Below are 25,265 nucleotides of genomic sequence, written 5' to 3'. Positions count from 1 at the left end.
TAATAATAATAATAACCTCTTAGCTAATAATAATAATCTCTTTTTGTATCGACTCAATTTACATTGAAGGCACTATGAGGCAATCATGAGGTTGCTTTGTTGGCTCATACCTTTTCATTGGCACTCCAAATGAGAAATCTTTGTATCCTGGAATTCTGGAAATCCAACTTTTCAAGTTGATTTCCAAAATATACCTGATAAGATTGTTGAACAAAATCATTTTCATTTCTTCATTGTTTTTCTTTATTGAATTACGTTTGTATGTAGAAAAAGTGATCGTGATCATTAATAAATGATTTAAGCAAATTACTGATGTTTTTCCGTAAGAAATGAAATGTAGTAAAAGGTAGAAAAATAACATAGAATTTTATTGACATATCCCACTGTTTTTCTTCCTTGTTAACAAATTTTTTTTGACAAAACGAGGATTATTATCCCTGAAGAAATGTAAAAAGAAACAAGTTTGAGGTTTACCACTAACAATCCTACTAAGCTAAATAAAGCCCATCAAATTATTTATATTTACTGGGTGAATGCTCAGAAATGAGTATTATTGTGTAGTTTTCTAAGTTTATCAGTTCACATAACTTCCTTTATGCCAATTATTTTATATAATATTTTATTTTAGGAGACCTTAAATTAATTCTGCAATTGACATAAATGGCTGTGTTTTGCACCCTTAAAGAACTTTAGATAGGACAATATTCTTGTAAATTCTAATCGGTTTATGTACATTAAATTCTAAACTGATAAGAGTTTCTTCATGTTATTCATGTAAATATACATACATAGTTCTTTTCAAGTCAGCCTTGCAGTAATAATATTTCTTTAGCCAAAAAAAAATATGCTACATTGAATTCAAGATTAAAAAATTATTATTTTTAAAAATTGATATTTAAAATATTCTAATCATTTTTAGGTTTATTCGTGAAGTGCCGACATCAAAAGAGGATGCTAGAAGCTACGAAACGCCTCCATATGAGTGGTTTACATGGAGAGTTGGCCGTAGCACTCGAACAAGCAAAAATAGGCTGCAGATCCCCACAATTTTGCCATGTATGCAGTGGCCCTTTCTCCTCGTGTCTTTATCTTTTCAGGTAGCTCATCGTCTTATTTTATATCTTTGTTTTATTTAATATTTTTGTATTAAATCATATCGGCAACTTGAAACGAACTATTTTGTTCAAGTTATTGTTTCTTCGGTTTTACAGGTACATTTGAACTTCAACTAAACCAAGTTTATACCTCCAATCAAAATCACTTTCCTATTAATATATCCTATTCTATTTACACATATCAAAAAAAGTTTTGCATCACCTTCATTTTTTTTTATCTCTTATCAACTAGTATGAAGTTTTGTTCATAATTGTTTGCCATGTGTGTTACTATGAGTTTGAGGATATTGTTCTGGTACATCTTAGCATTTATGAAACTATCTATGGGTATAAGTTCAGTTTTGATCTTTTTCATAATGCCAGTCCAAAACATGACTGAGTCACCATGTTCCTGGGGATCTGAACACTTGGGTTTCTCAGACAACTTGGTCTGCCAGGGCCTCTCCAAACTCTCATCCGGTTTTATGAGAGTAAGCGATGTTTTATTCGACAAAAATATTAATTCACTTTGACAGTAACCTTGCCTACGATGGTTTCATACCCACTCAATGCGCTGTTGCTTTCAAGCTCTATTCATGGGTAGGCAACATGGGTCTTCTAGAATCTAAGGTTAGCATCATAGAGGCGACTTATATTCTAAATTATATTTAACTTTATTAATTAATAGGATATCTGGAAACAAATAAATAAATTATAAGAAATGAATAAACAATACATACTATCTTTCTCTAACCCCTTTCCTACTTCTAAAGTTTTTTTGGTACCACGTTTTTGTGGAGTCCTTCTTCAGGATTCCATAGGATATGTCTCTGAAAGACTCATCGCTAGACAAAATAAGAGAAGTTTGTTGGCTTGAAGACTAACCTTACTTGTCACTATGAAATCAGGTGACTTATTTAACAACTCGCCTTTTATTTTTTCTCCTCTGGTGTCTAGGAAAAGTATATTTTTGAGGGTATCAATTTTCTTTGTTCACTTCCACAGCTCCTACAATTTATTTATTTTATTTTTTATGTAGATTTAAGTGAGTGCCTATTATAGTTTGCTTAGAAATAAAACATTATTTAATTTTTGGTAAAATTAGAAAAATATTTTTTTCCAGATGTGGACATGGTTACCATGAAGAATGTATCCTGCCCAACACTAAATGTATAGAATGCTACAAGGATTCCTAGAACATTGTATGTCACCTACTTAGGTTTACAAGACAAGAAAGCTTTAAGCCGGTGTAGCGACCCGGCAAAACATTCCATTCGGCAGGGATCGGCTAGCCTTTAGGGTGGCGCAAGACCTGTGGCTAGTCTTTCAAACCAAATAAGGTTACCCTCTGCTTGGGAGAACCATTTACGACTGTACTACTTATCACTATCCTGACTGATATATAGTAAGGTGCTCCAGTATTTTGGCAATATTTTCTTTAATCGATTATTTCTCCCACTCCTTATTATCGAATTGGTATTTATTTAATGTTGTAATTGATAATGAATTATATATGAGAAATATCAATTGGTTAGTTGAAATTATCATCATAGGTTGTCAAAAAGTAATGGATGTTAATGTAGATCCCCATTTAAGTTAATTAAATTCTTATCCAAATTGTCTTCGCTGAATTTTTGTACTGTGATGAATATTGTCTCTGTGTGTATATTTGTATGATATTATTTTAAATGTACATCGTTCCTTAATTTTTGTTATTATTATTATTATTGAATTAGAATATTTATAAAAATTATATACCTGATATCTTTAGATGTGTAAAGATATTTTAATGTATTTTTTCTTTGATAATTGTTGACTAGTGTATGAATGGACTTTTGTTAAGAGAATTATATATTTTATTAACTTAAATTGTTTGTCAAAACAAACATAGTGATGTATAAAAAAAAAAAAAAAATAAAATAAAATAAATAAGAAAGAAAAAATTATAATTTATCATTAGTGATTTAACAATTTACTCAGAAAATTGTAGTTATTTTACTGGTGCCCAATATTTGTATGCTTTGTAAAACATATTTAAATTTTTTATTTATTTATTAATTTATGTCTAAAATTATTCAAATTTGTCTTTTCATGCATTCCACATCAACCTTTTTTTTATTTTTGAAGCAGTAAACTCAGGTTTTACACTGCTGTCTTAATAGGATGTACTCTAGTAAAATATTTTGGGTTGAGTATAATTATTATAGAATGTGGCAAAACTTACCTAGCATGCCTCAATTAAATAAATATTTATTAATTGGTTTGTTTAATTATTTTCTCCTATCTATTTCCTTAGTATAACTTAAGATATTATTATTCCACAAATATATAGAGAGCACATTGCTTTTACAAGGAAACAATTTCTTATGAATAAATTAATTCAGACTTTTGAAAACTCAATTTTAAAATTTCATGTATTAAATAAAAGGACATTTATACTTATTTCTGAATATCAACCGTATATCTTGTCTTTTGGGCCTACTGTATTCTTCATTTTTCTCATTTCAAACCCAAACCAATTATTTCAGAAATTATTCTAATTTACTTCAAACAATTTCTTAATATGGCTTTCAGTCGACACTTAAGGTCTATGAGCTTCAAGAGCTGGGGAGAGAATGCCTGGTTCCGCTGACTTGAGCACATTCCATCCAAGTACTATTCATTTTCACCATTTTTATCCACAAAAAACGTTTTTGTACTACCACCATAACACTTTAAACCAGCCTTCATTATATTTTTCCATAAATGCAGAATATCACTACAGTATACATGTGTATATTTAAAAAAAAATTATGTAAGCTTACAACTAATTATTTGTATTTAATATATTATTCTTAATTAATTTCATCAAATTTTCTGCAATATGAGACTAAAATTAGCCCTGTTCAATCACTAATTTCTAATATACGAATTAACCATTAACTTCAAAAAGTTAAACAATTTTGTAATCATATAATATAATTGTTAATCGAATTTTAATCCAAGTCAAATGAAAATATATTTTAAAAACAATATTTTGTTGTTTTTTACTATTTCACAGTTTATTATGTTAGTATAGCATAATAAAATGTACTATTATTCATTCATAATAAATAATAACTAATTAAGAACACATTTAAATAAATATGATTGGAAAAATATAAATCATTTTTAATTTCGATCAATAAAATAAGAAAAAGTACGATAAAATGACAATGCAGAATTTAAAAATGTCTAATTAATAGTTCGACTAGCTGCCTAAAGATAGCAGCACAAATCAAGAAAGAAAGCAATAATAGTTTCAATAACTGCCGCGAGAGGCCAGCACCAACCAGACAGCCACTTTAATGTCGAAGGAAAATTTTCATTTGGTATTAGGAGATTAGAAGTTCACAGGAGCTCATTCGATTGGATCGACAATATCGAGTACTAGGAACTGACGAATCGTTTAGCTCCTGCAACTTCCTACTCTCCTAATACAAACTAAAATTTTCTCGCTTAGGAACGGCTGCTTGGATGGTGCTAGCCTCTAGCGGCGGTTATTAGAACTATTTTTTTCCCCAGCATTCTTGATTTGTGCTGCTACCTGTAGGCAATTATTCAAACTATTATTTTAACATTCTTATAATTCTGAATTGTCATTTTACCATCTTTTTTTTTTTGCTTCATTGATCGGAATTAAAAAGTATATTTTTTCAATCATAATTATTTAAGCATGTTCTTAATTGGCTATTATATATTAAAACTGAATACTTGTGCATTCCTTTATGCTATTATTAACGTTATAAACAGTGAAATAGTAAATAACAAAAGAATATTGTTTTTAAAAAATATTATCATTTGACTTTGACTACGTTAAATTAATTCCAGATTTTTAAGAATGTGCGTTGCATTCTTGTAAGAGATCTGTTAGAAACTTCAAAAAATACAAGAATTTAATTCTGATTTAAGTAATAAGTTGTAAAATAGTTTTATTATGAAAAATTGACCTTTTACCTAGATAAAGAGAGTTAGACTTTCAACATCTTTTGTGTGGATATATGCACCACTTATTATAACAGAAGAAATAAAGAAAGATGAGCAATTTTACGATTGAAGATATGAATCAACTGTGAATAATAGAATCAGAAAAGAAATTTTATAATAAAATATGGTCATTTAAAATATAGCATTATTTGACTTACATTATTGACAAATAGTTCCTTCTTTCTGTGAGTTTGTCTTACATTGTTGTGAAGCATAAATCAAGAAACAATTTAAATGTGAACTTATTACTGTGTTATATATTGGTTTTGGATGAAAAATATAAGAGTATACTATTTATATATAGAAATTCATATAGATTTATCTGCTTGTGGCACCCTGGTATGTCCCGGGTGGATTCCCAGGATGCCACAAGTGAAATAAACATTGATTAGATATTTAACTTTATAAACATGATATAATTCAATAATGAATTACCAAAGAAATATTGTATCATTTGAAAACAGTTCATGTTTGGAGTGATTAACTGTGCCTATTTGGTTTGTCTTTGATTCTTTCATTAATTATTATTTAAGTATATTTGTATTTTTGGATGGCTCAAAACTAATGGCTGGTTTATTTGATTTTATTGACATTTTTATATGTATTGGGAACCTGGAGGATTAACTCAATGTTAAGTTGCTGGGTATCTTAGTTCTAAAAGGGCTGATGAAAACTGTTTCTTGATTCGGCAATACCATTCTTCAGATATAGGAACACAACTTTCTCTGGCTGCCAAAAGTAAAGTAGGCTAGATCTTTAATGTTTCCTTAAAGAACTTGTGAACTAATTCTACTCTCTTATAATGATAGAGACAAATGCTTCATTTGGCCATGTTACCCAAATACATTGGGTTGCTATAACACACATTGTACCCATCAATCCATAATTGGACATATATACACTAAGATATGTTAATATTTTCCATTTGTCAAACAATAATTATTAATAAACTAGACACAATTCACTTCAAATACATTTTTTTCCTATATACGTATATTTGTTTTCCTCCTTCTCGCACAAAGCCAAATAATAATTCATCCAATACATTATTTCTCTGTTTCACTCCTTCATACCTCTCCTCTCCAATCATTCGCAACAATCGTTAGATCAATTCAGCAAATTAACAGAAATCATCAATAGATAGCAATGCATAAATAAAGCAGAAACAAAACAATCACAGCAGTAGAACTGCATACTAAAAAAAATTCATTACTTATTCTGGGCTTTAAAATAATATAAGAGGCATCGGACTAGAGGCATTAGTGCCTTAGAGTATAATATAAAATTAAAAAAATAAAAATTAACTAATAGAACATCATAAAATATAACTAAAATAATAACTAATAATTGGAGAACAGAAAAAAAAATATTAAGTAGAATCTGTAAAAGGAATAAAAACAGATAAAATAAAACCATATGTCAAAAATTATAAAATTCATCAACTTATAAAAATCAGAAGGTGTCCGACAAACTTCTAATAAAATAAAATGAAAAAGAATCAAACAAAAAATAATTAATGAGAAGGGGTATTTAATGCTTATATACGTATTTATAATTTTTAAATCACAAATATACTACAAAAAGAAAATCAGAAATATTGAATTAAAACAAAATCCTCTAATCAATCATAATGTATAATATGAAAGGAATATGGTCTGGGTGCGTTCAAAAAAACTCAAATAGTAGAATATACTATTTTATTGAGGCAACGTTTCGCCCCACATTGCAGGGCTTCGTCAGGGCTATTGTGACGGCAGTCAAAACAAAAATGAAAAAATGAACGTTTTTTGTTTTGACTGCCGTCAAAATAGCCCTGACGAAGCCCTGCAATGTGGGGCAAAACGTTGCCTCAATAAAATAGTATATTCTACTATTTGAGTTTTTTTGACCGCACCCGGACCATATTCCTTTCATCTTTACACACGGTCAATCAATATCTTCCATAATGTATAATAATAATGATAATAAAATAAAATGACAAAAAATGAAGTAGTAATGATTATAGATATATAGTTATCACTATCATTAGTTAAACGTACTGAGGATTCGTATCATTCTTTATTTAATGAGTTTAGCCAAAAATATCATAATCTTATGTGATACTTATGATCTTAGTGAAAGTAAGGATTTGAAATAAAAAATCAACTTCATAATTATGTTGTTTATTATTTATAAACTGTTAATAAATCATCAGTAACTTATTGCTACAAAGTAACATATGGTTTATCACAAACTATATTAGTTATGAAATCTACAACGATTATTTATTAATTTTATATCAAACAATTTTTTTTTTTAACATACAAAATATGTGTTATGGTTAATAATCATGGTTAACACATAGCAGTGTTGGTACCTCCTACTATCTTGGTTGTGCTTATTTTTGTGCTTTATTTTGTTAGTATAAATGATCCCATTTTTTGTAATAAAAAAATAATCACCTCACCACTATGCCTATGTAGTACATAGTGTTAATAAATCACTAAAGTAACTAAGTGTGTAATAAATGTATGCGCTAATTTTTAACTAATGCTTATCACCTTCATAAGCGACCAAAGGAATAGGAAATCCTTCAAATTGTTTTTAACATTACTCACATGGTTGAAGTAAAAAGGTTTTCATGGAAGTAACATGTGTAGAAATAAAAAAATAAATTATAGTATTTCATAATCTTATTACGAAACTCTCTTAACTACATTTTTGGTGTTATATCAAGTTTTGAGTGAATCTTGATGCTCGAACCATTTATTATCTGTTAGTATACTTAAGCAGAGGCAGTTTTCCATTTACGCCTTGTTCAATATAATTAAGAAAAATTACTTGATACCAGTAAAAAGAAATGCAAATATCAATATTATTTGTAGTTTGTTGCAAATTATTATTTACTTGAGATATGAGTACAGCAAGAGAAACAGAGCACCTTCATTGTGACTAATGCTACCTGAGCAATTTGTCCTCTGCACTCCCTGAATAGGACTACGATACATAGCAGGGGCTGGTCGTATGGAAGTGGTTTGGGCTACTGTAATGGTGTGAGCACATTTTACTTGTGCACTGCTGTTTGCGTGCTAGTAAATTTTTACAACAGCTAATTTATTTTATAAAATGTGATTTGACTTCCAATTATTTTCACTGTTATCAATAATGTTTTTAAAAGTAAATAAATTATTCTTTATTTTCTAAATAAAAATGATAAGCCATGTAATCTCCGTAATCCGAACTGGCATAGCTAGTTTTTAGAAAGCTACTTTTTTTGAGAAAACTCTGCAGGCAATAAAATTTTTGTTTTCCAATAAAAGAACACATCTGTAAAGGACATTTTTAACTTCCCCAATCTATTGGAAAGTTATTGTAATCACCATGAAAATCAAAAGTGGAAATTTTTACATTTTTGATATTGAGTAATCTGATTCCATAAGGAAGTGTTCAGAGTATATATTGTTGGAATTAGAAATACACAATAACTATTGCATAAATCATTTGATTCTGTCAAACTAATTTAATTAAGAGTCAAAACATGTATAATACAAATTTTTTAAAAATTTGGTTAAAAATTTATTGTTAATGTAGTTATTGAACTAATTTTTTTTTTTATCATGTTTTAAATAAATCCATACAAAGATTATTTTTTATTTGTATTTATACTTTATTTTATTTATAAATGAACAACCTTATAATCTCAACAAATTAAATCATAACTTAGCATTACTGGGTATGTGAAAGAAAACAATTTTGTTTAAAATTATTAACTTTTTAAGACCTCAAACAGTCAAATTTGCAATAAAATATGTAAAAATAAATAAAAATAGTCATGTACATTCATATAGCAGAATTTTTTGAAACTATTTTTCCTAATACTTGCTGTAATCCGAAGATCCCCCTTCAGCTATTAGGTTGGATTAATGAGACTACACTGTGTATACAATTAGCACATTTAACATTAATTGTGTTGAAACTTGCTCAGAATTGAATTAAGTGGAGTAGTTAAACCATAAAAACGGAAGCTGCCTCTAATTGTAATGTTTAATTAAATTATTATTTTGGCATTGGTTAGGTTTATAGTAGTAAGTAATGAAATGAAATCTTTCACCATCATAATTTCATTTATGTGACTCCACATTTCAACTATCTTGGAACTGTCCCTGGTTTTAAAGAACCAAAAAACTGCTTTGACTCATGAGTTTACAAAGCAATTTTTTGGTTCTTACCAATTACCATTGGATAATAAATGTATCAAAGCTTCAAGATCCACTCAGAATTTAGCTTTTGATAATAAAAGTATTGAAGAGGTTTTGAGACTACAGTATTGATTTGCTCTACCAACCTCTGACAACCGCATATCACACCAAGAAGTTAGTGTTACTACCTAGAAGAGGGGGGAGGATTTCCATTGATTTCCATCATTAAGTTGTATCCATTGGAAATCATTTAACTTCAAAATATATTGACTATTCAGATTTATAGTATATTCAATCAATTAATACTTGCCACTGAAAATGAGTGTCATGGTGTGCTAAAACATTAAAATGGTGTGGTTCATTCATTTGCTTGCCATAGTTCTGTAAATGTTGGGAAAGATCTAGGAATAAAACAAATCAATCCATCCAAAAAATAAAAAGGAATATGGCTGGGTCAAGACAGAGCTTCGCTGCCACAACCACACTACCTTCGACCACTTGACATTTTGGAGCCAACAGATCCTTTAACTGCATATGCCCAAAACACCTTTACTGACTTGTTTATCTCTTGAGCGGGCAGAGGAGAGATCCAATTAAAGCAATAATAATAGTCTAGGTTATAACTAGAGATTGAAGTTTTGTGCAATTGTATCTTCTGACTCATAGTTTCAAATTCCACCAAACCACAACAGAAAATTGAAATTGAAAAGACATTGAAATAACACTAATTTTATTGGAAGATCATTGATTGAATGTGTGTAGTATATAGAAGGAAGATGGTCTGGGTGCGATCAAAATAATTCAAAGAGTAATAAAACTATTTATTATGAGCCAACATTTCGCCCCACTTTGCAGGGCTAAGAACAATTTTTTACATTATTTTACTTCTTTGTATCTTATTCAGTCCTCCAAAGTGAGTCAAGACATTGGATCATAATAAGTAGTTTTTATTATTTCAGTTCTTTTGAATGTACCCGGGGCCATCTTCCTTTTATAAACATTTATTTTATTTTCCATATTTTGGGGTTTTTACTCAATTTTGCCTGTTTTTAGTTTTTTCACCACTTTGCAAAATTCCAAGTTGCACCAAATTGCACATTTCACTCTTTCTCGCTATTATTAACACTAAAATGTGTTGATAAGAAAGCGATAGTAATGTTGAGTTTATCTATAATTAAAAGTTTCAAAAATTAATGTAATTAAGAAAAAATAGGGCAATTTGACTTGTAATTAATGACCTTGGCAGAATAGCCTGAAAAAAGTTTTTAAATAATTGTATGTGAGGTGAAAATTTATATTTAAGATTGTCCTTGAGAATGGCCGAATTTGCCAAAACGTTTGACTAATAAAGAAATAATGAAGTGTTGAGACTTAACATGGATACTAATTAATTTATTTTAACAATGCTATTTGAAATTTTAGGAAATAAAAAAGGATTTTCACTTGGAAGAATATTTTAAAATTGTACACAGAGCCTTGCATATTTTTTTCTAAAACTTAAAATTGAGGTAGTTTGAAAAATTTAGTTCCAGCCTTCATAATAAAATCATTAAATACAATTTGCTCCCTCATAGCTCTTCAATTATAGACAAAAGTTTAGGTTTTTGATCAGGGTAGTTTTTATCTATGTTTGCATTAATGTAGAGTGTATATAGTAAGTTTAATTTGATTCGAACATGGTTAGGTAAGCTTTCCATATATTAAAATTACAAATCAAACAATAAAGTTGATCACTATTACAGTATTTTGCACATTGAGGGTGTTTTACTGAACAAAAGTTCAGTCTCTAGTTAAAATGAACATAATCAAAGTTTTGGACCTAAACAGTTGAAGGATGAGATAGCTACAGAATTTCAAGTACCATCCACCACTGATTTTAGGATTACAATAGACAAATTAAATATTAAAAAAATTAAAAATTCAATAGACTTTAACTATGAGACCTCTCCAACTCTCTAAAGTTGGGATTATAATCTCATGATTTGTTTCCCTCTTAAAAAAATTATGAAGTAACATTACTTTCCTATTAGTTACTCATTAACAATTAAATAACCGACATTAGCAGTAAATATAATGAAAGGTTTGATTGTAGAAACCAAAATATTCCACAATGAGCTAACTTTATTCGCTTACATTTTAGCACTGTATTTCTGCTCTATATTTAAATTTTACCTGGGTCAATTTAGTAATGATAATAATCCTCAGCCACTGTGCAAATGACAATTTATCACATCTGGTTTTTATAATCAACCCTTCAATTAATATTATAGAAAGTGCCTAAATGCTCTTCAAATGTATAATAGTATTACATAATGTGCATTTACTACAATTTATTACCAATGTTACACTAATACAAATAGAAAAAATACACATATTAATTGTCTAACTATTCAAAGTTATTCTTTTACAAAACATTGCATTTATTATAACATGTACTAAAATAGCAATATTTACAATTTATGAACAGTATTAGCAAATTAGTTCTAATTGTTTTTGTTCTCGTGCATAATCAATAATATAGATTGAATTATGCTTGAGAAGCTGTGAAGTAAGATGGTCTAAACTAGAGCCTTTAGTTTGAGGTTTATCAGTCTGTTACGATTGTTGAAATGGGTAACTGTTCTGGCGAATCGGCTCCGTCCTTTCGCCCTAATTCTTTGTCAGCCCATACCCTTAACACTGCTTCCTGTCTGCAGAGGTTATTTACATACATTTTAAGAAAAATAATTAAATTTTGTGAAGTTGAAAGCTATGATCTGTTAAATTTTCATTTTAAACATGCTTTGAATTTCTACATTTAGCAAAATATAATATAATTTAATTTTACAAAGCATGCATTTTACAATTTTCTTCTCCTTTAAAAAACCTCATTATTTTTATTTTAACAATAAAAGATTTATAAGATCAATTTATGAAAGGAAGATAGTAAAAGTAGCTCAAATAACATAAAAACTTTTTACTATGCTCCAATGTTTAATGCCACTTTACAGGGCTCCATCAGGGCTCTTATCTGGCAAGTAAATAAAAGGCTGAACATCAAAAAGAAAACAAAATCTTTTGAGGAGAAGATGGTCGAGGGTTCGGTCAGCAAAGATAGACAAATAAACAAAACTTATTTATTTGCATTAGAACTAATTTGTGCACAAATAAATAAGTTTTCTATACTTGTATATCTTTGCTGACTCCGCCACTGATCATCTTCTCATATCTATCTATGGTAAATTCTTAACACCTCTTTAACAAAATCTTTTATTTACTTGCTAGAGAGAGCTCTGACAAAGTCCTGCAAACTGGGATGTAACATTGGTGCATTGTAAATTATTTTAGTACTATTTAAACTCCTTTTTCACATAAACCTACATTAATTACATTTTGTCAATTAATAATATTCAAATCTGACTATCAATCTACGATCATTAAAAAAAAAAGATTAATCATTTACTTTATTTATTTATTTTATATCTGAGGCTTTTATTGATTACAAAACATGCTCTGGCCAAGACTTCTTCTATAAGCGATATACATAAAATTTATTTTATTTTATTTTTTTTTTGTTATATTGCAATACCATTCAAACTAAGGATTAAAACCAATATTTTATTTTTTCACAAGTAATTCTTTGAAATATTATTTTGTGCTAAATATTATAACTCAAGCTATATGATCAGCTCAACAGTCTGTTTGGCTGATTTACTTTTCCATTGTTGTGTATGCATAAGCTTTTTTTTTTTTTTTTTGTGAACGAAAGCTTGAAGTACAAAATTTGTATCATCTCACAGTGGTTCCAAATTCAAAAATTCTGACTAATTTGTGAAAGCTGTTTAATTGATTAGCTCTTTAGTTTTCATAGTCGCTGAATAGGAATGCAAAGTTTAATATTTAAAAAACAATTTGATGTGAAAACAAAGTAGAAATATGAAATTAAATTAGGAATACGCTTTATACTTATTCATACATACAGTCTAGTAGAGTACTCACCTCAGGGCCCCCTTCCCCTGAGAAAGACCCAAGGTAGCAATGTTAGCCTAACCACCAATTGTCCCAAGGATATGGGGTCTTTCTTACCAGGCAAAGCACATATTATTCAAAGAAAGTTAGGGCATTGTCTCAGATTTGGACGAAATGGAAGGAACATGGCAAGTGACCGGGAGCAGTGGTAGTCTAGGTAAGACGCTCCCCTACACTAATAAGGCACTAAACGGTAATGCAAAACAAGAAGATAGAAAATCAAAACTTGGACTCAGGACTTGGAGTTTACTGATTACAAGTCCAAAAAGAACATTGTTGAATAAATATTTAATAATATAATTTAGCAGAAATTTTAGAAGATTAAAGACAGTTATAAGAATAAAGTCAACTATTGTGAAAATCAACTGTTTCTATTGATAAATTGGGTAATATATTAAAATTTAACAATTGCTGAGCTTAGTAATCAGAAAAATATTCAAACATATTTACTTCTGGAAAGAACAAAACTCTAAATGAAAAAGAGGTGCCTAATGAATAGAATACAGGTAAGCTTTAATTATAAGGAAATTTACATTAAAAAATGAGCCATATCACTGACGTCTAATTATTTAATAGAAAGTATCAATACAATTTATTTCACAAAAATACCTAAAAATGCATTTAGGATACAGGAAATGGATAAAATACAAAATTAAAATTGAATCAAGAAGTTAAATAGTAATTGAAATAAAACATTATAAAGTTAAAAAAAAAGTATTATTGCTCAAACTATAAAAAATATTACATCTGTTTTTAAAGATTTTTTTATTTATTGTTGTGGAAATAATTACTTAATTTCAATAAATAAACAGTGCATATACATTTTTTACAAATAATAAATAAAATTAGTATGATTGGGCTTAATGTTACATATACTGAAATTAAACTTTTTATATTCATAGATACTAAACGCACCTATTTAAAAGTAATGTCATAGAATTATCTCTCCACTTGTTTTAGATGATTTTTAAAAAATTTTAAATTTCAGTAATAGGTTAAATTTTCATGTTCTACATTTATAAACTGTATAATAAATCCATTTCAACTAGATCTAGTAACTAATGTGTAAAGCTTTTGATAATTTTATAAGGTAAGGGTTTCGGAATTTAACAATAAGAATACTACAGATGAAAAACATACTTAGAAATAAGCTTTGAAGATGTGTACTAAGAAGTGGCTCATTTACTTTGTTATCCGCTCATTTGTATGATTGTATGAGTTCGTATAAGTATGATGTAGGATAGTACCCACACTCTTACACACTTACACGCGTCTAATAAACATGCAATTATATATATTTTGACATACTTCCAACCACTTATTCCAACATATCCCTGTCCACACACTTTCATACTTGTAACTGATTTAAGTGAGCAGCCCCTTCACACCTGCATATTTTAAGCCTATATATAATATATATGTGTGTGTGTGTGTGTAAGAAAAACTCTAGATAGAATTATTTTTATTTTGTCCAGGTTTTTGAAATTTGGAACCACTCTGCATTTGTCTAAGATATATCCTGAGAAGAGAAAAGGTCTGCCAAGGTTCAAAATACTTTTAGTCAAATAAATTATTGTTTTAAACAAAAGAAGAATGCATAAACTATAAGTTCAAGTTATAACAAAGGCTTTTATACTTGCTCATTGTACATTTAAATTTCTACTTGGTCAACTACATTCTGCCAATTGTATATTTAGGTTGCAAAAGATGAAAAATTCGCCTAACCTACCAATAAATAGTTCAAGAAAATTTTTATTTCTATACATAAAAAACTAACTTGGCAAATATTATAGTAAAATTTTCAGATCTTTGGAGTATGTCAGAAATAAATAAAAATCATTCCTTAACATTATATATAAATGGGTTCATAAACAAAGCAATTATGTCATATTGTTATTACTTGTGATTCTATGCAAGCTACACATGGTCAAACGGGCAAGGTGCTGCTTATTCTAGTTATCTTAAGATAGGCATGTCACTCAATAATGAAGAAACTGCATTAAGTTAGAATTCATTCTAACGCTGGTTAAAGAAGGTAAGAATGATGGCATTTGTGATGAAGGTAAATCCAACACATAAGAAGGCTTCATTTTCAAGCACTATATAAAAAAAGCAATATTAGTAACATATTGATTGTTATTGCAAGTTTAGTGATGGCTAAGGCTTAATGAAGTGAGTAGAGGTGTCTTGGTAAATTTGATTTTATTACCATAGAATTGAATATGAAAAAATCTTTGATATGAGATGGTTAGTGTAAGTGAGTTGCATGCTCGGAGCAAGTTGTAATTAATAGAAAAAGTGTGAAACAAATAATTAGTAGTTATTTATTTTATTCAAAAAATAACAAGTGGCAAAAGTATAGCCATCCACAGTAAGTGGCATTTTAATTGAGATTTTTCCACTTATTATGCAGCCAGAAAACTTTATTGATAGATAAATGAAGATTTTATGCTCATTGTTACAATATGAAGATTTTTTTATCTTTATCAATTTTTTTGACTATTTAATTTTTATTTATTTCAATATTTATCAGTGATTTAACACTCCATTAAAAAAATAATAATTATTTTTTATTATATTTAATAATTGAAGATCACCTATCATTTTTAGTGATTTAATAGAAAAGAACATTATATTTTTTGGCAATGAAAGGAAAGTTTGTTTTATTGTATATTTTTTAATGATGTGACTAACCGTATAATTCTACCAATATGAAACGGAGGCCCATTTATAGAACACACGGATTCCAGTTCTGTGAATGTCTTATGTTTCCCATTCTTCTAGGTAGACCAAAAGTGGACCAATATTTCTAATTGTGACTTTACTTGGAGGATAATACTTCAGCTAAACCCAGCCCATTATAACCCTTTGCCTTTTTTGTGTCATTCATGATCTCTACTTTCCTACATATTGCTTCAAACTGTAATGTAACTTTTAACTTGCCGAGTATTGTCAGTATTGTACATATTTACAGTATAAAATATGTTAAAAAAGTGCAAAAGGAAACATTAATGAAAAATACGAGAGTAGACAACCATAGTAAAATAAATTTTCATCCAATGTTACAGCTGAATTCAATTTATAATTTTATATATCAGCCCAGAAGCCACCTAACTTTATTTACAAAATGTGTATTTGTTTAGTTGTGCAGCCTCACCCACTGGTTGCTTAAGACACCTGATAAAGAATGTATTCTTTGGGAGATCAGACTTGGCAACAGAAAATTGGAGATAAATGTATTCATAACCTTCTTTTGCTGAGAATCAGTTGTTTGGTTTCCTTATTGGAAAATTATTTCATTTCGGAAGCTTAGTTGTATGGCTTCCGCTGTGGAGGAATCAGTTCGAAATGTAACTATTGGATACCAAAGAATGCCACATTGAAGAAGTTCTTTCTCCAAGATGGATCCTTCTTCACTATGGGGGTCTCTCAATTACTTACTAGGAAGGGGCTTCACAGCCAATCCCAGGATTTGGGAATGTCAATCCTTTATGTCCTATTTATGCATCAACATAACCTGTGCCACATTTGAGAGAATTAAAAGGACTGGTGTCTGCATATGATATTACTCTACTCTATGGAGAATGATTGTTTATGACCAAAAGAGGACCTTCAGGACCTTCTTGTAAGGATAGAAATAGGCCAAGGGATTTCAGCATATCAATCTGCCATATCAAGGAAAAATTACAAGACGGGAATCGTCAACATATAGGATGAGACCCTTGTACTGGCTTCGACCATTGGCAAATCCCTTTTATTGTTTCAAGTTTGGTCCATCCCTCTTCAACCAAATAAAGACTGCCAGCGGAATGAAGCATTAAGATAAAGAAACCAGTGCAGATGGTGTTTAAGACTGAAATAGTTCCATAAAAAAATGTTATCATTTACTATGTAATCCAGGGGTCCCCAAAAATTTGTATTCCTGGTTTTTCAAGATTATCTCAAATTACAACTTATCTTGACTGCGGACTTACATTGTGATTCGATTTTACAAATAATTTTAATCGTACATGATTTCTTTTTACTTGTTATCATATACTTTTTTATAATTATTTATCATGTATTTTTTCTATTTATTCTTCACATCTTACAAATTATTGGGTATATGGGGTCGATTGATTGACTTCGATTGTGTTTAGATTTGGATATTTGGATAAGATGGTAATCTTGGGAACCCCTGACCTGATGTACAATATGTATATGGGATGATATCAACAGTCAAAGCTTCAGCTCATCTAAAATAACTAAGAAAGAAATATCGAGGACTAGGGCAAAAATGAAACATGTAAACTCACTTTGTTTTTATCTGATGAAGTTTATATTTCACAATTAATTACTTTTACTCATTAAAAAACTTGTTTGATCCATTTAGATCGGTCCCAATTGCGAGAGAAAGTAAAAGGGATGTGCCTTCTGAAACATAGTAAATAATGCTAAATGGCACTTAAACCCATTATTTTCAGAATTATAACATTGAACATACTGTAATAGTAAAGTTCTTTTCCCCACCCAAATAGAAAACAAAACCATAAAATTATTTACATTAAATCCTAACGACTAATATTCTGCCAATAATAATCTGTCGAAGATTCCATTTAACATAAACAATCTTTATTGCAAATTTTATCTTACATTACTGGTTGTAAAATATTCTTTACAGTTGTGCATTGAAGTCCTATCTTACATTATGAAACCCTCCCTAAAATCCTCAATGCTCTTCATTTTGTCACAAATAAAATCGTTAACAATGTTCTTATTGTCCCTTGTACTACTGATTTCACCCAAACTATAAATTTCATAATAAACTATTTTTCCACATAGACCCACAAGTTTCTAATATTTATTACCGTTTGACTCCTCATGATGCAACAGATCAAAATCTGTATTTGTTTTTATAACTTGTACAATAAAACTTATAGAATATTTTTGCAAATTATTTTCAAAAGTCTTATAGCGGAATATGAAATAGTTTAAAAATAATTAAATAATTATTTAAAAAACAGGTGAATAAGAGTTAATAATAAAAAAAAGTCTGAGTTGGTGAGGAGTCCACATTTCTTTGTTAATGGTAGAATATAAGTTACTAAACTTTCTAGATTAACATAGGTGCATAAATTATTCTGTTTTGAAAATATTAAAAATCAGAAACAAATAACGATCGTTGAATTTTATGTTGTTCTTTATTTTATTTTAAAAATTATTTATTGTTCATCATTCAATACTATAATTGATAGAGCTGCAGATATTATAATCGTGAACTGATGGAATGATAATTTACTTCCAAGGATTAAATCTCAGTTTTACTGGAAAATTATTTTTTATTTTCTGTATATAACTGATTTTTAATTGTTCTAATGGATAATAATTTGCAGTAGTAGGTATAACAAAAATTGATTTAAACAAAAAACAGAACTTACTTTGACTCTTGTTCCTTTTTGACCGATGATGCTAGACAACACGCTAGTACGATACCGGCAAGCTGAAAAAAGTATAATAAAAATTATTATTGGATTATATTGTTATAAATTTTTTCATCTCTATGCTAACTTGACGTTAAAAAATTATAGAGTCGAATACAAGCCAAAGAGATGAAATTCGAGAGGGAAGGTTTCTGCGGTTTGGATTGAATGAAAGATGAGACAGGGCAGGAAATGCTCATGGAAAACATCCATAGAAGCGAATCAATATGGTTGCACCTGTCCAAAGAATGCCGATCAATAGATAACAAAAAAATATAAAGGAAGAAAAAATAGAGAAAACGATCACGATAACAATCAAGGAATAAATGGGAGGATCTCAGCAAATCTGATAAGGGACATAGGAATCATTCTGAATGATGCTAAGAAGTTGGTTATAGAGAAAGTGATGTCTAGGAAATGGATACAGACTGACCTAACAACGTGAGGTCTTTTAATTTAATTAAAAGTCCGCCATTTAAGCCCTGGCAGGCTATGCAAGGCCTAGCTGATATTAAATACTGTTTAATTGCACATTGACATACCGATCAAAATCGAGTCCTTTCGCGAAAATCTGCGTTTTTCATGAAATAAGATGCGAATATGCAGTGGCAAGGTAGTCTGTAGTATATTATTAATTTTACTGGCTGTCATATTTTCATATTACTAGTTTTTAATGATTCATCAAGTTTTTCTAGGGCTTCCTTAATGTCTTATTTAGTCTTAACATTTTTAAGTCCAATTTCTTTTCCAAATGTTCACCAAATTTGTCCCAGTCAACTCGTCCTGTAATTAATAAAGGAAGAGAGGACATAGGAGCGAAGTTTGAATGTAAGAAAAGCAGAACTGGATAAGGATCTCAGGAAATGTCTTCTAACGATTCGATAATGGCTTGGGAAGAAGAAATTTGAGAGAAGATAAATATATCCAGGATATCGGGACGTTTTTGAGGGATGAAGGCCTAAAGGGATGAAGCACGGAAACAATGTTTTGGCCCCACTTTTGAAGCTTCTTAAATATTGAGAGTCAGACACTGATTTCTAAGAAAGGGTTATCTTCTTTCGAGTCTGCCCAGTACATGTTTTAATCTGAATCTATATTGAAAGTGAATAAAAAAAGGAAATAAATATAGTAATAAAAAAAAATCACTCACTTATAAGAAGAAAAATTAATAAATACCTAAATATATATAAAAAAAAAAATAGACTATTTCAAAAATTACGTAAAATACAAAATAAATATTTCTAAAATATATATTTAGTAAAAGTCCCAGAAAAAAAGTATACACTCTTTGGATTCGAACTCAGGACTCATAAGAGAGTAGTACAGAGAACCTGGAAGATTGATGCCTAAGTTAGATTAGATTAGACTCTCTCAATGAAATTCCCAGCCACGTGAGCAACCTCTAACGAACAATTACCTATTTACAAACTGCTAATTGTTAATGAATCACTCACATCACTGTCTGTGAATATAAAAACATCGAACTGCTTATAAACACAGGGCACACTAAGTCTAAGAGCAACTTTTGAGATAATATTTTGTCGACAGCGAAACGAAGGCAGAGCGATTTGAGTATTGAACTGCAATTGCGGCCAAGACCTCTCAGATTTTAATTGTTACAAAAAATAAGTTTTTGGTTAAAAATTAACGTTTTCCATTGCCAGGAACAATATAAAAGCATGAATTGTTAGGTTGGAATACATGCTACGTTTATCCATTTAGGTCTCACAAATTTCATATTCTAAAAATGAATAACAGATCCATGATTTGGTAAAATAACCAAATTTCTAACGATAAAGCTGGTAGTAATCCTGAATAATTTATTCTAACATTTTTGAATGATTTTAATAAAAAGTAAATATATTTGTTTTCTTTTTACTCTGGCACGCTGTAGGTCAGACAACCGGAATAATTGGGTAACAACCCGGATAGAGCTGCTAAAAAAAAACCGGACTGCAATATTTTATTCTAATTTAAATAAATATTTATTCATTTAAAAACGATGAACTCAAAACTGAATCTTTTTAACACGAACAACAGGAGGAAATTTTATCTTCACTTTTCGCATAATGATACCATATCACACACAGGATATGCAAAACGTTATATTTAGGAATAAATAGCGGTTCTAGTTAAAATAAGTATGTAGCAATATAGTAAAAAAAAATCTCGTAAAGGCGCCGAAAAAAAAAATGTTTTTGAAAGTCAAAAAATATTACTTAACAGCGCTAGAGAAATAAAAATGAATCAGAAAATTAAAATGGGTCAATAAATTATCGAAAAAAAAAATTAAAAACCACAAAATATGGACATTTTTACAGCCGTAAGGTGAAACGATATCAAGAATGATCGACTTAAAAGTGGTTTATTTGCATTTCAATTCTGAAATATCTTTCATAAAGATAGTGTTATGGAATAACATTTTGTGAACCGAGATTTCGAAACAAACTTATAAGCCTTATTTTGATAGAATTGAAGGTTTTTACTTTGCCCTTTATCCTCATTGATATTCAATATATATTGTATTATATGATATTTAAGATTTGTACCATTTCAATAAATAAAATAAAAGACACTAACCACATTAGTGTCGCCCAGTTAAAATGTTATTATTTTGCAATGTGTTGAGGAAGACCAAAGCTGCGATGGGCTGATGGTGTTGCTGCTGATGCAACAAATGTCCTGGGGCTGCAAGGGAACGAGGTAGTACAAGAGCCCAAGAGGAGAAAAAAGGCAGTTATTTCATCCCAATTTTTATATATAATTAGAAGGTAATATACGTGTATAATATTGGAATAGTAAGAATTAATACTATAAGATAACAAACATTGAAAATATCAAAAAAAGAAAAAAACATTTTGTTTTTAAATCAAATAAAGTTATATAACGTAATACAGGATATTAAATAAGTTACATAAATGTAAATAAAACTTTTTATTTATTATTAGCTACCCGGCAATGCTTCGCTATTGCTTATTTGAAAATGTATATGCAATAATTGAACACTACTGAAACCTTCATATCAATTAATATATAGCTGAAGTGATAAGAAGGTAACTATAGTAACATAATAAATGGTAACAACTGTTAACTTTGCCCATACTTTCTTTGAAAATAGAAAAAATACTAATTAAATCAACCAATCTACACCAAAATTGGCAGTGATTTAGGGCTCAAACCCGATCTAATTAAACAAATTAGAACCGGAGATATAAAATAAAACTTTTTCTTAATTTCATACTAATATTATGCCCTTAGAAGGTCATTAAATCTAAATTTTGTTAATTTAGATTAAAAGAGGAGACATTCACTTTCCAACGGTTCTAGTAACGTAGCTATTGGATGAAATTTAGAGAAATTAAGAACTATAACATGAACAATAGTCATAGGAATAAAAAAAAATGTTTCAAATAAATCAAAATAAAAAATTTCTAATTAACTTTTTAATTTGTTATAAAAATGGTATTTCGGGGTTTTATATGACGCTAAAAACGAATATGATTTGGTTTTTCTTAAGAAAAATTTTGTTGATCTTCACTGATATCCTCATTATATGTTTTCAATTTTTAGTGAATAATAAATCATTTAATAGAAGCAGTAATATTTTTTTCTTATTATCGAGAAAGAAACATAATAAACATGTAAAAATGTATAATTTTTACGTATGTATAATCCTTAATTTTGTAAAACTTTTTTTTACGGAAAAAATTAGACCAGCTAAAAATCTTTCCGGGAAAATCCTCAACATTTAGTAAAAGGCCCCATGACAACGGTTGTGGCAGCGCATAAAGTACCAACAAACAAACCTTAATTTTTATATATTAGATTTATTTATTTTACATTTTCAAACTCCTCATTATATCAGGTATATTGTTTAGTTTTCTAAATCTTTCTTTATGTCAATTTCAATTTTTTATTTTTCATATAGAAAACTGTTTCAAAACTAATTATCATTTCTTTTTTTTCTCATACTATCAATGCCTGTTTTTATAAAGTATTGAATTTTACTATTTCAATGTTATGTATTACCTTTTTAAAGTATTATTTATTGTCTTCTTACTTTACTGTTTTGTTATTACATTGTGGTTATCTTGTATTGTTTTATTGTTCATTACTACTCCACGACCGCTCTCCTGACCATCTCAAAAATTTTTTTAGCGTGCGCTCTCAGATATTGTGTGCCCTTAGAGGAAGACCCTGTGATCCTCTTAGCTAAATCCGACCCTGTACATGACGTTGTATTGAATATGCGACGTATTGACTCGAATTTGAATTTCCCGCTCTGAAGAGAACCGGTCCTTGAGACAAGTGCACTATCTGATAGGACGGGTGGAGGGGAGAGAAGAGGTTACATAAGGAATTCAGTGATGTCTACGTTCCTGGACTGGATGGACGGAATATTTCTCAAGTTGGAACGCAGCGTGACCTGGGCATGGGAGGAGCTGGTCTTCGCAGAGAGGCAGCACCCCATCCTCTTGGCCATAGCCACCCTCATCGTGGTCTGCTGGATCCTCAGCGTCTGCTGCGGCTGGTGCTGCAAGAGCAAGCGTCCGGTCTATGTCATCATGAGCCAGCAGCCTGCAACCAGCTACGGATCCGTGCAACAGACCAAGCCCAGGAGACCCAGCATGTGATCCTGTCTTCATAGGTGAGGTAACCTTCCATCGTCATGTCTTGCCGTATTATAGAAATGGTGCTTTAGTTCATACCATCCCTGATCTGTAGTTCCCAAAACTATGGATAGGGTAAAATAAGGACTATAGATAAATTAATCTAAGTTTTTGTCATGTTGTGATTTTGTAGATGAACCATGTAAGGTTCAACATTATCCAATTTTTTAAAATAAACTAGAAAACAATTTTGAATTGTCCAATTCATATTGCATTATATATTACCAGTTTCAATTCTGTAGGAGAACGCGTTTCAAGTTTCTTACAAAAAAAAAGTCCCGTGTTGTTATGTAAGTCGAGATGCATCTAGCTCAAACTTACCTATGAGCATATTTTAAACCACCTACACTTTTCCTCAGAAATAAGTTTATATATATAACTTAAATTTTGACTACTTAAGTTTTTGATTAAGAAAAAATGTATAAAGAAATAAAAATAAGTCAATGATGTATATGAGTAGTGAAATATAAAAGAAAAAGTTGTTATATACAATTCTACATCTAAACTTCGTTCAGTGATTTAAAAATCAAACTTTGAAATAACATTGAAATAAAAATTTGACTTAACATCATGAGATGCCTCAATAATATTTTTTTAAACAATAATTTTTAAAATTAGATAAGTTAACTTTTGATAGAATTCTCTTCAGATTTTCTTGTTATTTTTAAATTTTATAATGTTGTATATTCAACTGAATTTTAGAAAGGCATATTAACTTCCTCTCTTAACTTATCCAAACCCGTTAAGCTTTCTAAATATTTTTCAAACTTCGATTTCATTTTGAAATTGTATTAGTTAGTTTCACATTTAACCTTCCTTTGTAATACATCTTTCTCCTTTCTCTGCTAATAAGTCATAATAAAAATGACTTGGAACAATAGAATTTAATGAATGAAGACAAATAAACATATTGTAAGCAGTTGGAGAATAATGTGTTACAGAAAAATCATTTATATATTTTAGATGCTGAGGTGGGGAATTAGTAATATCGAAACTTCCAAACATTATATCCAGTGTATGAGGTGTTTTTTAATCAAAAGTCAATATATTCATTTTTGGAAAGAAATTCTTAAAAGATTGTTATGGGCGCATCTCATCTAGATAAGTTAAATTTTTATTAAAAAATGTTGATCTGTAAAACCAATTTGGCAGGGGGAAATTGGAATTCAGAAATGAACTAAATAAGTTATCGGAAACAATTTTAGTTTGTCAAGAAAACCTTTACTTTTGGTAGAAAATTCCTCATCAAATATATATAAAAATACAAATATGATATATAAATATAACAATATTAGGTTTTTATAATCATATGATGGGAGAGAAGGAAGAAAAGTCAATATTATGTAAAAATTATTATTCAGACATTAATTGTTTATATCTTAATCATAATAATAACAAGATAAAAGTATTCATACTAAGTTTTAAGAACTATTGGGGTTTTTTTGTGTTATTTTCTATTATATTTCAGACGCTCATTAATTTGTTTTTAATTTTATAAATAAATTTAGTTGTAAAATTTTTGTTCATTTTTAAAAATAACTTAATTTATATTTTCTTTGTCAATTTAAATATTTTACCTTGAGCATGACGGTTCAAATCCGTACATAGCATTTAATCTAAATTTAAAAAAAATTATGTAACAGGTATATCAGTTTCTACAAGACATATCCTATAAAATGATAAAGCTTAACTCTCGTTTCCATATTTAGAAATTATTACAAAATTGAAACTAGAGTAAATTTGTAGTTGTTTTCTATTATTTAACGAATGATAAAGTTTTAAAAATATATTCAAGTAATTTTTATTTATACTTTTCAATTGTAATTTAGCTTATTAAACATTTACTCTTAA

General features: G+C 29.2%; 2 protein-coding genes across 4 annotated transcripts in view; one reads left to right on the top strand and one right to left on the bottom strand.

The window, feature by feature from the left end:
* Window positions 1–3,351, top strand: part of Vps8 (vacuolar protein sorting 8) — a 26,460-nt gene extending 23,109 nt beyond the window's left edge. Inside the window, exons 22-23 of the mRNA XM_014437569.3 lie at window positions 920–1,097; window positions 2,218–3,351. Of these exons, the coding sequence (XP_014293055.1) occupies window positions 920–1,097; window positions 2,218–2,290 (251 nt within the window). The 3' untranslated portion in view covers window positions 2,291–3,351. The remainder of the gene's footprint in view (window positions 1–919; window positions 1,098–2,217) is intronic.
* A 3,917-nt stretch (window positions 3,352–7,268) lies between these two features.
* Window positions 7,269–25,265, bottom strand: part of Tsp47F (Tetraspanin 47F) — a gene marked incomplete at its 5' end in the record, with an annotated part of 41,293 nt that continues 23,296 nt past the window's right edge. Inside the window, 2 exon segments of one of the 3 annotated variants that reach the window (XM_014437568.3) lie at window positions 7,269–11,967; window positions 18,703–18,764. In XM_014437568.3, coding sequence (XP_014293054.1) covers window positions 11,865–11,967; window positions 18,703–18,764 — 165 coding nt within the window. In that variant the 3' untranslated portion in view covers window positions 7,269–11,864. 3 annotated transcript variants of the gene reach the window in all.

This window comes from Halyomorpha halys, unplaced genomic scaffold (assembly GCF_000696795.3).
Source record: "Halyomorpha halys isolate HHAL.00 unplaced genomic scaffold, Hhal_1.1 Scaffold2824.1, whole genome shotgun sequence".
NCBI lineage: Eukaryota > Metazoa > Arthropoda > Insecta > Hemiptera > Pentatomidae > Halyomorpha > Halyomorpha halys.
The sequence above is the reverse complement of the archived record's forward strand: the minus strand, read 5'-3'. Positions and strand labels throughout refer to the sequence as shown.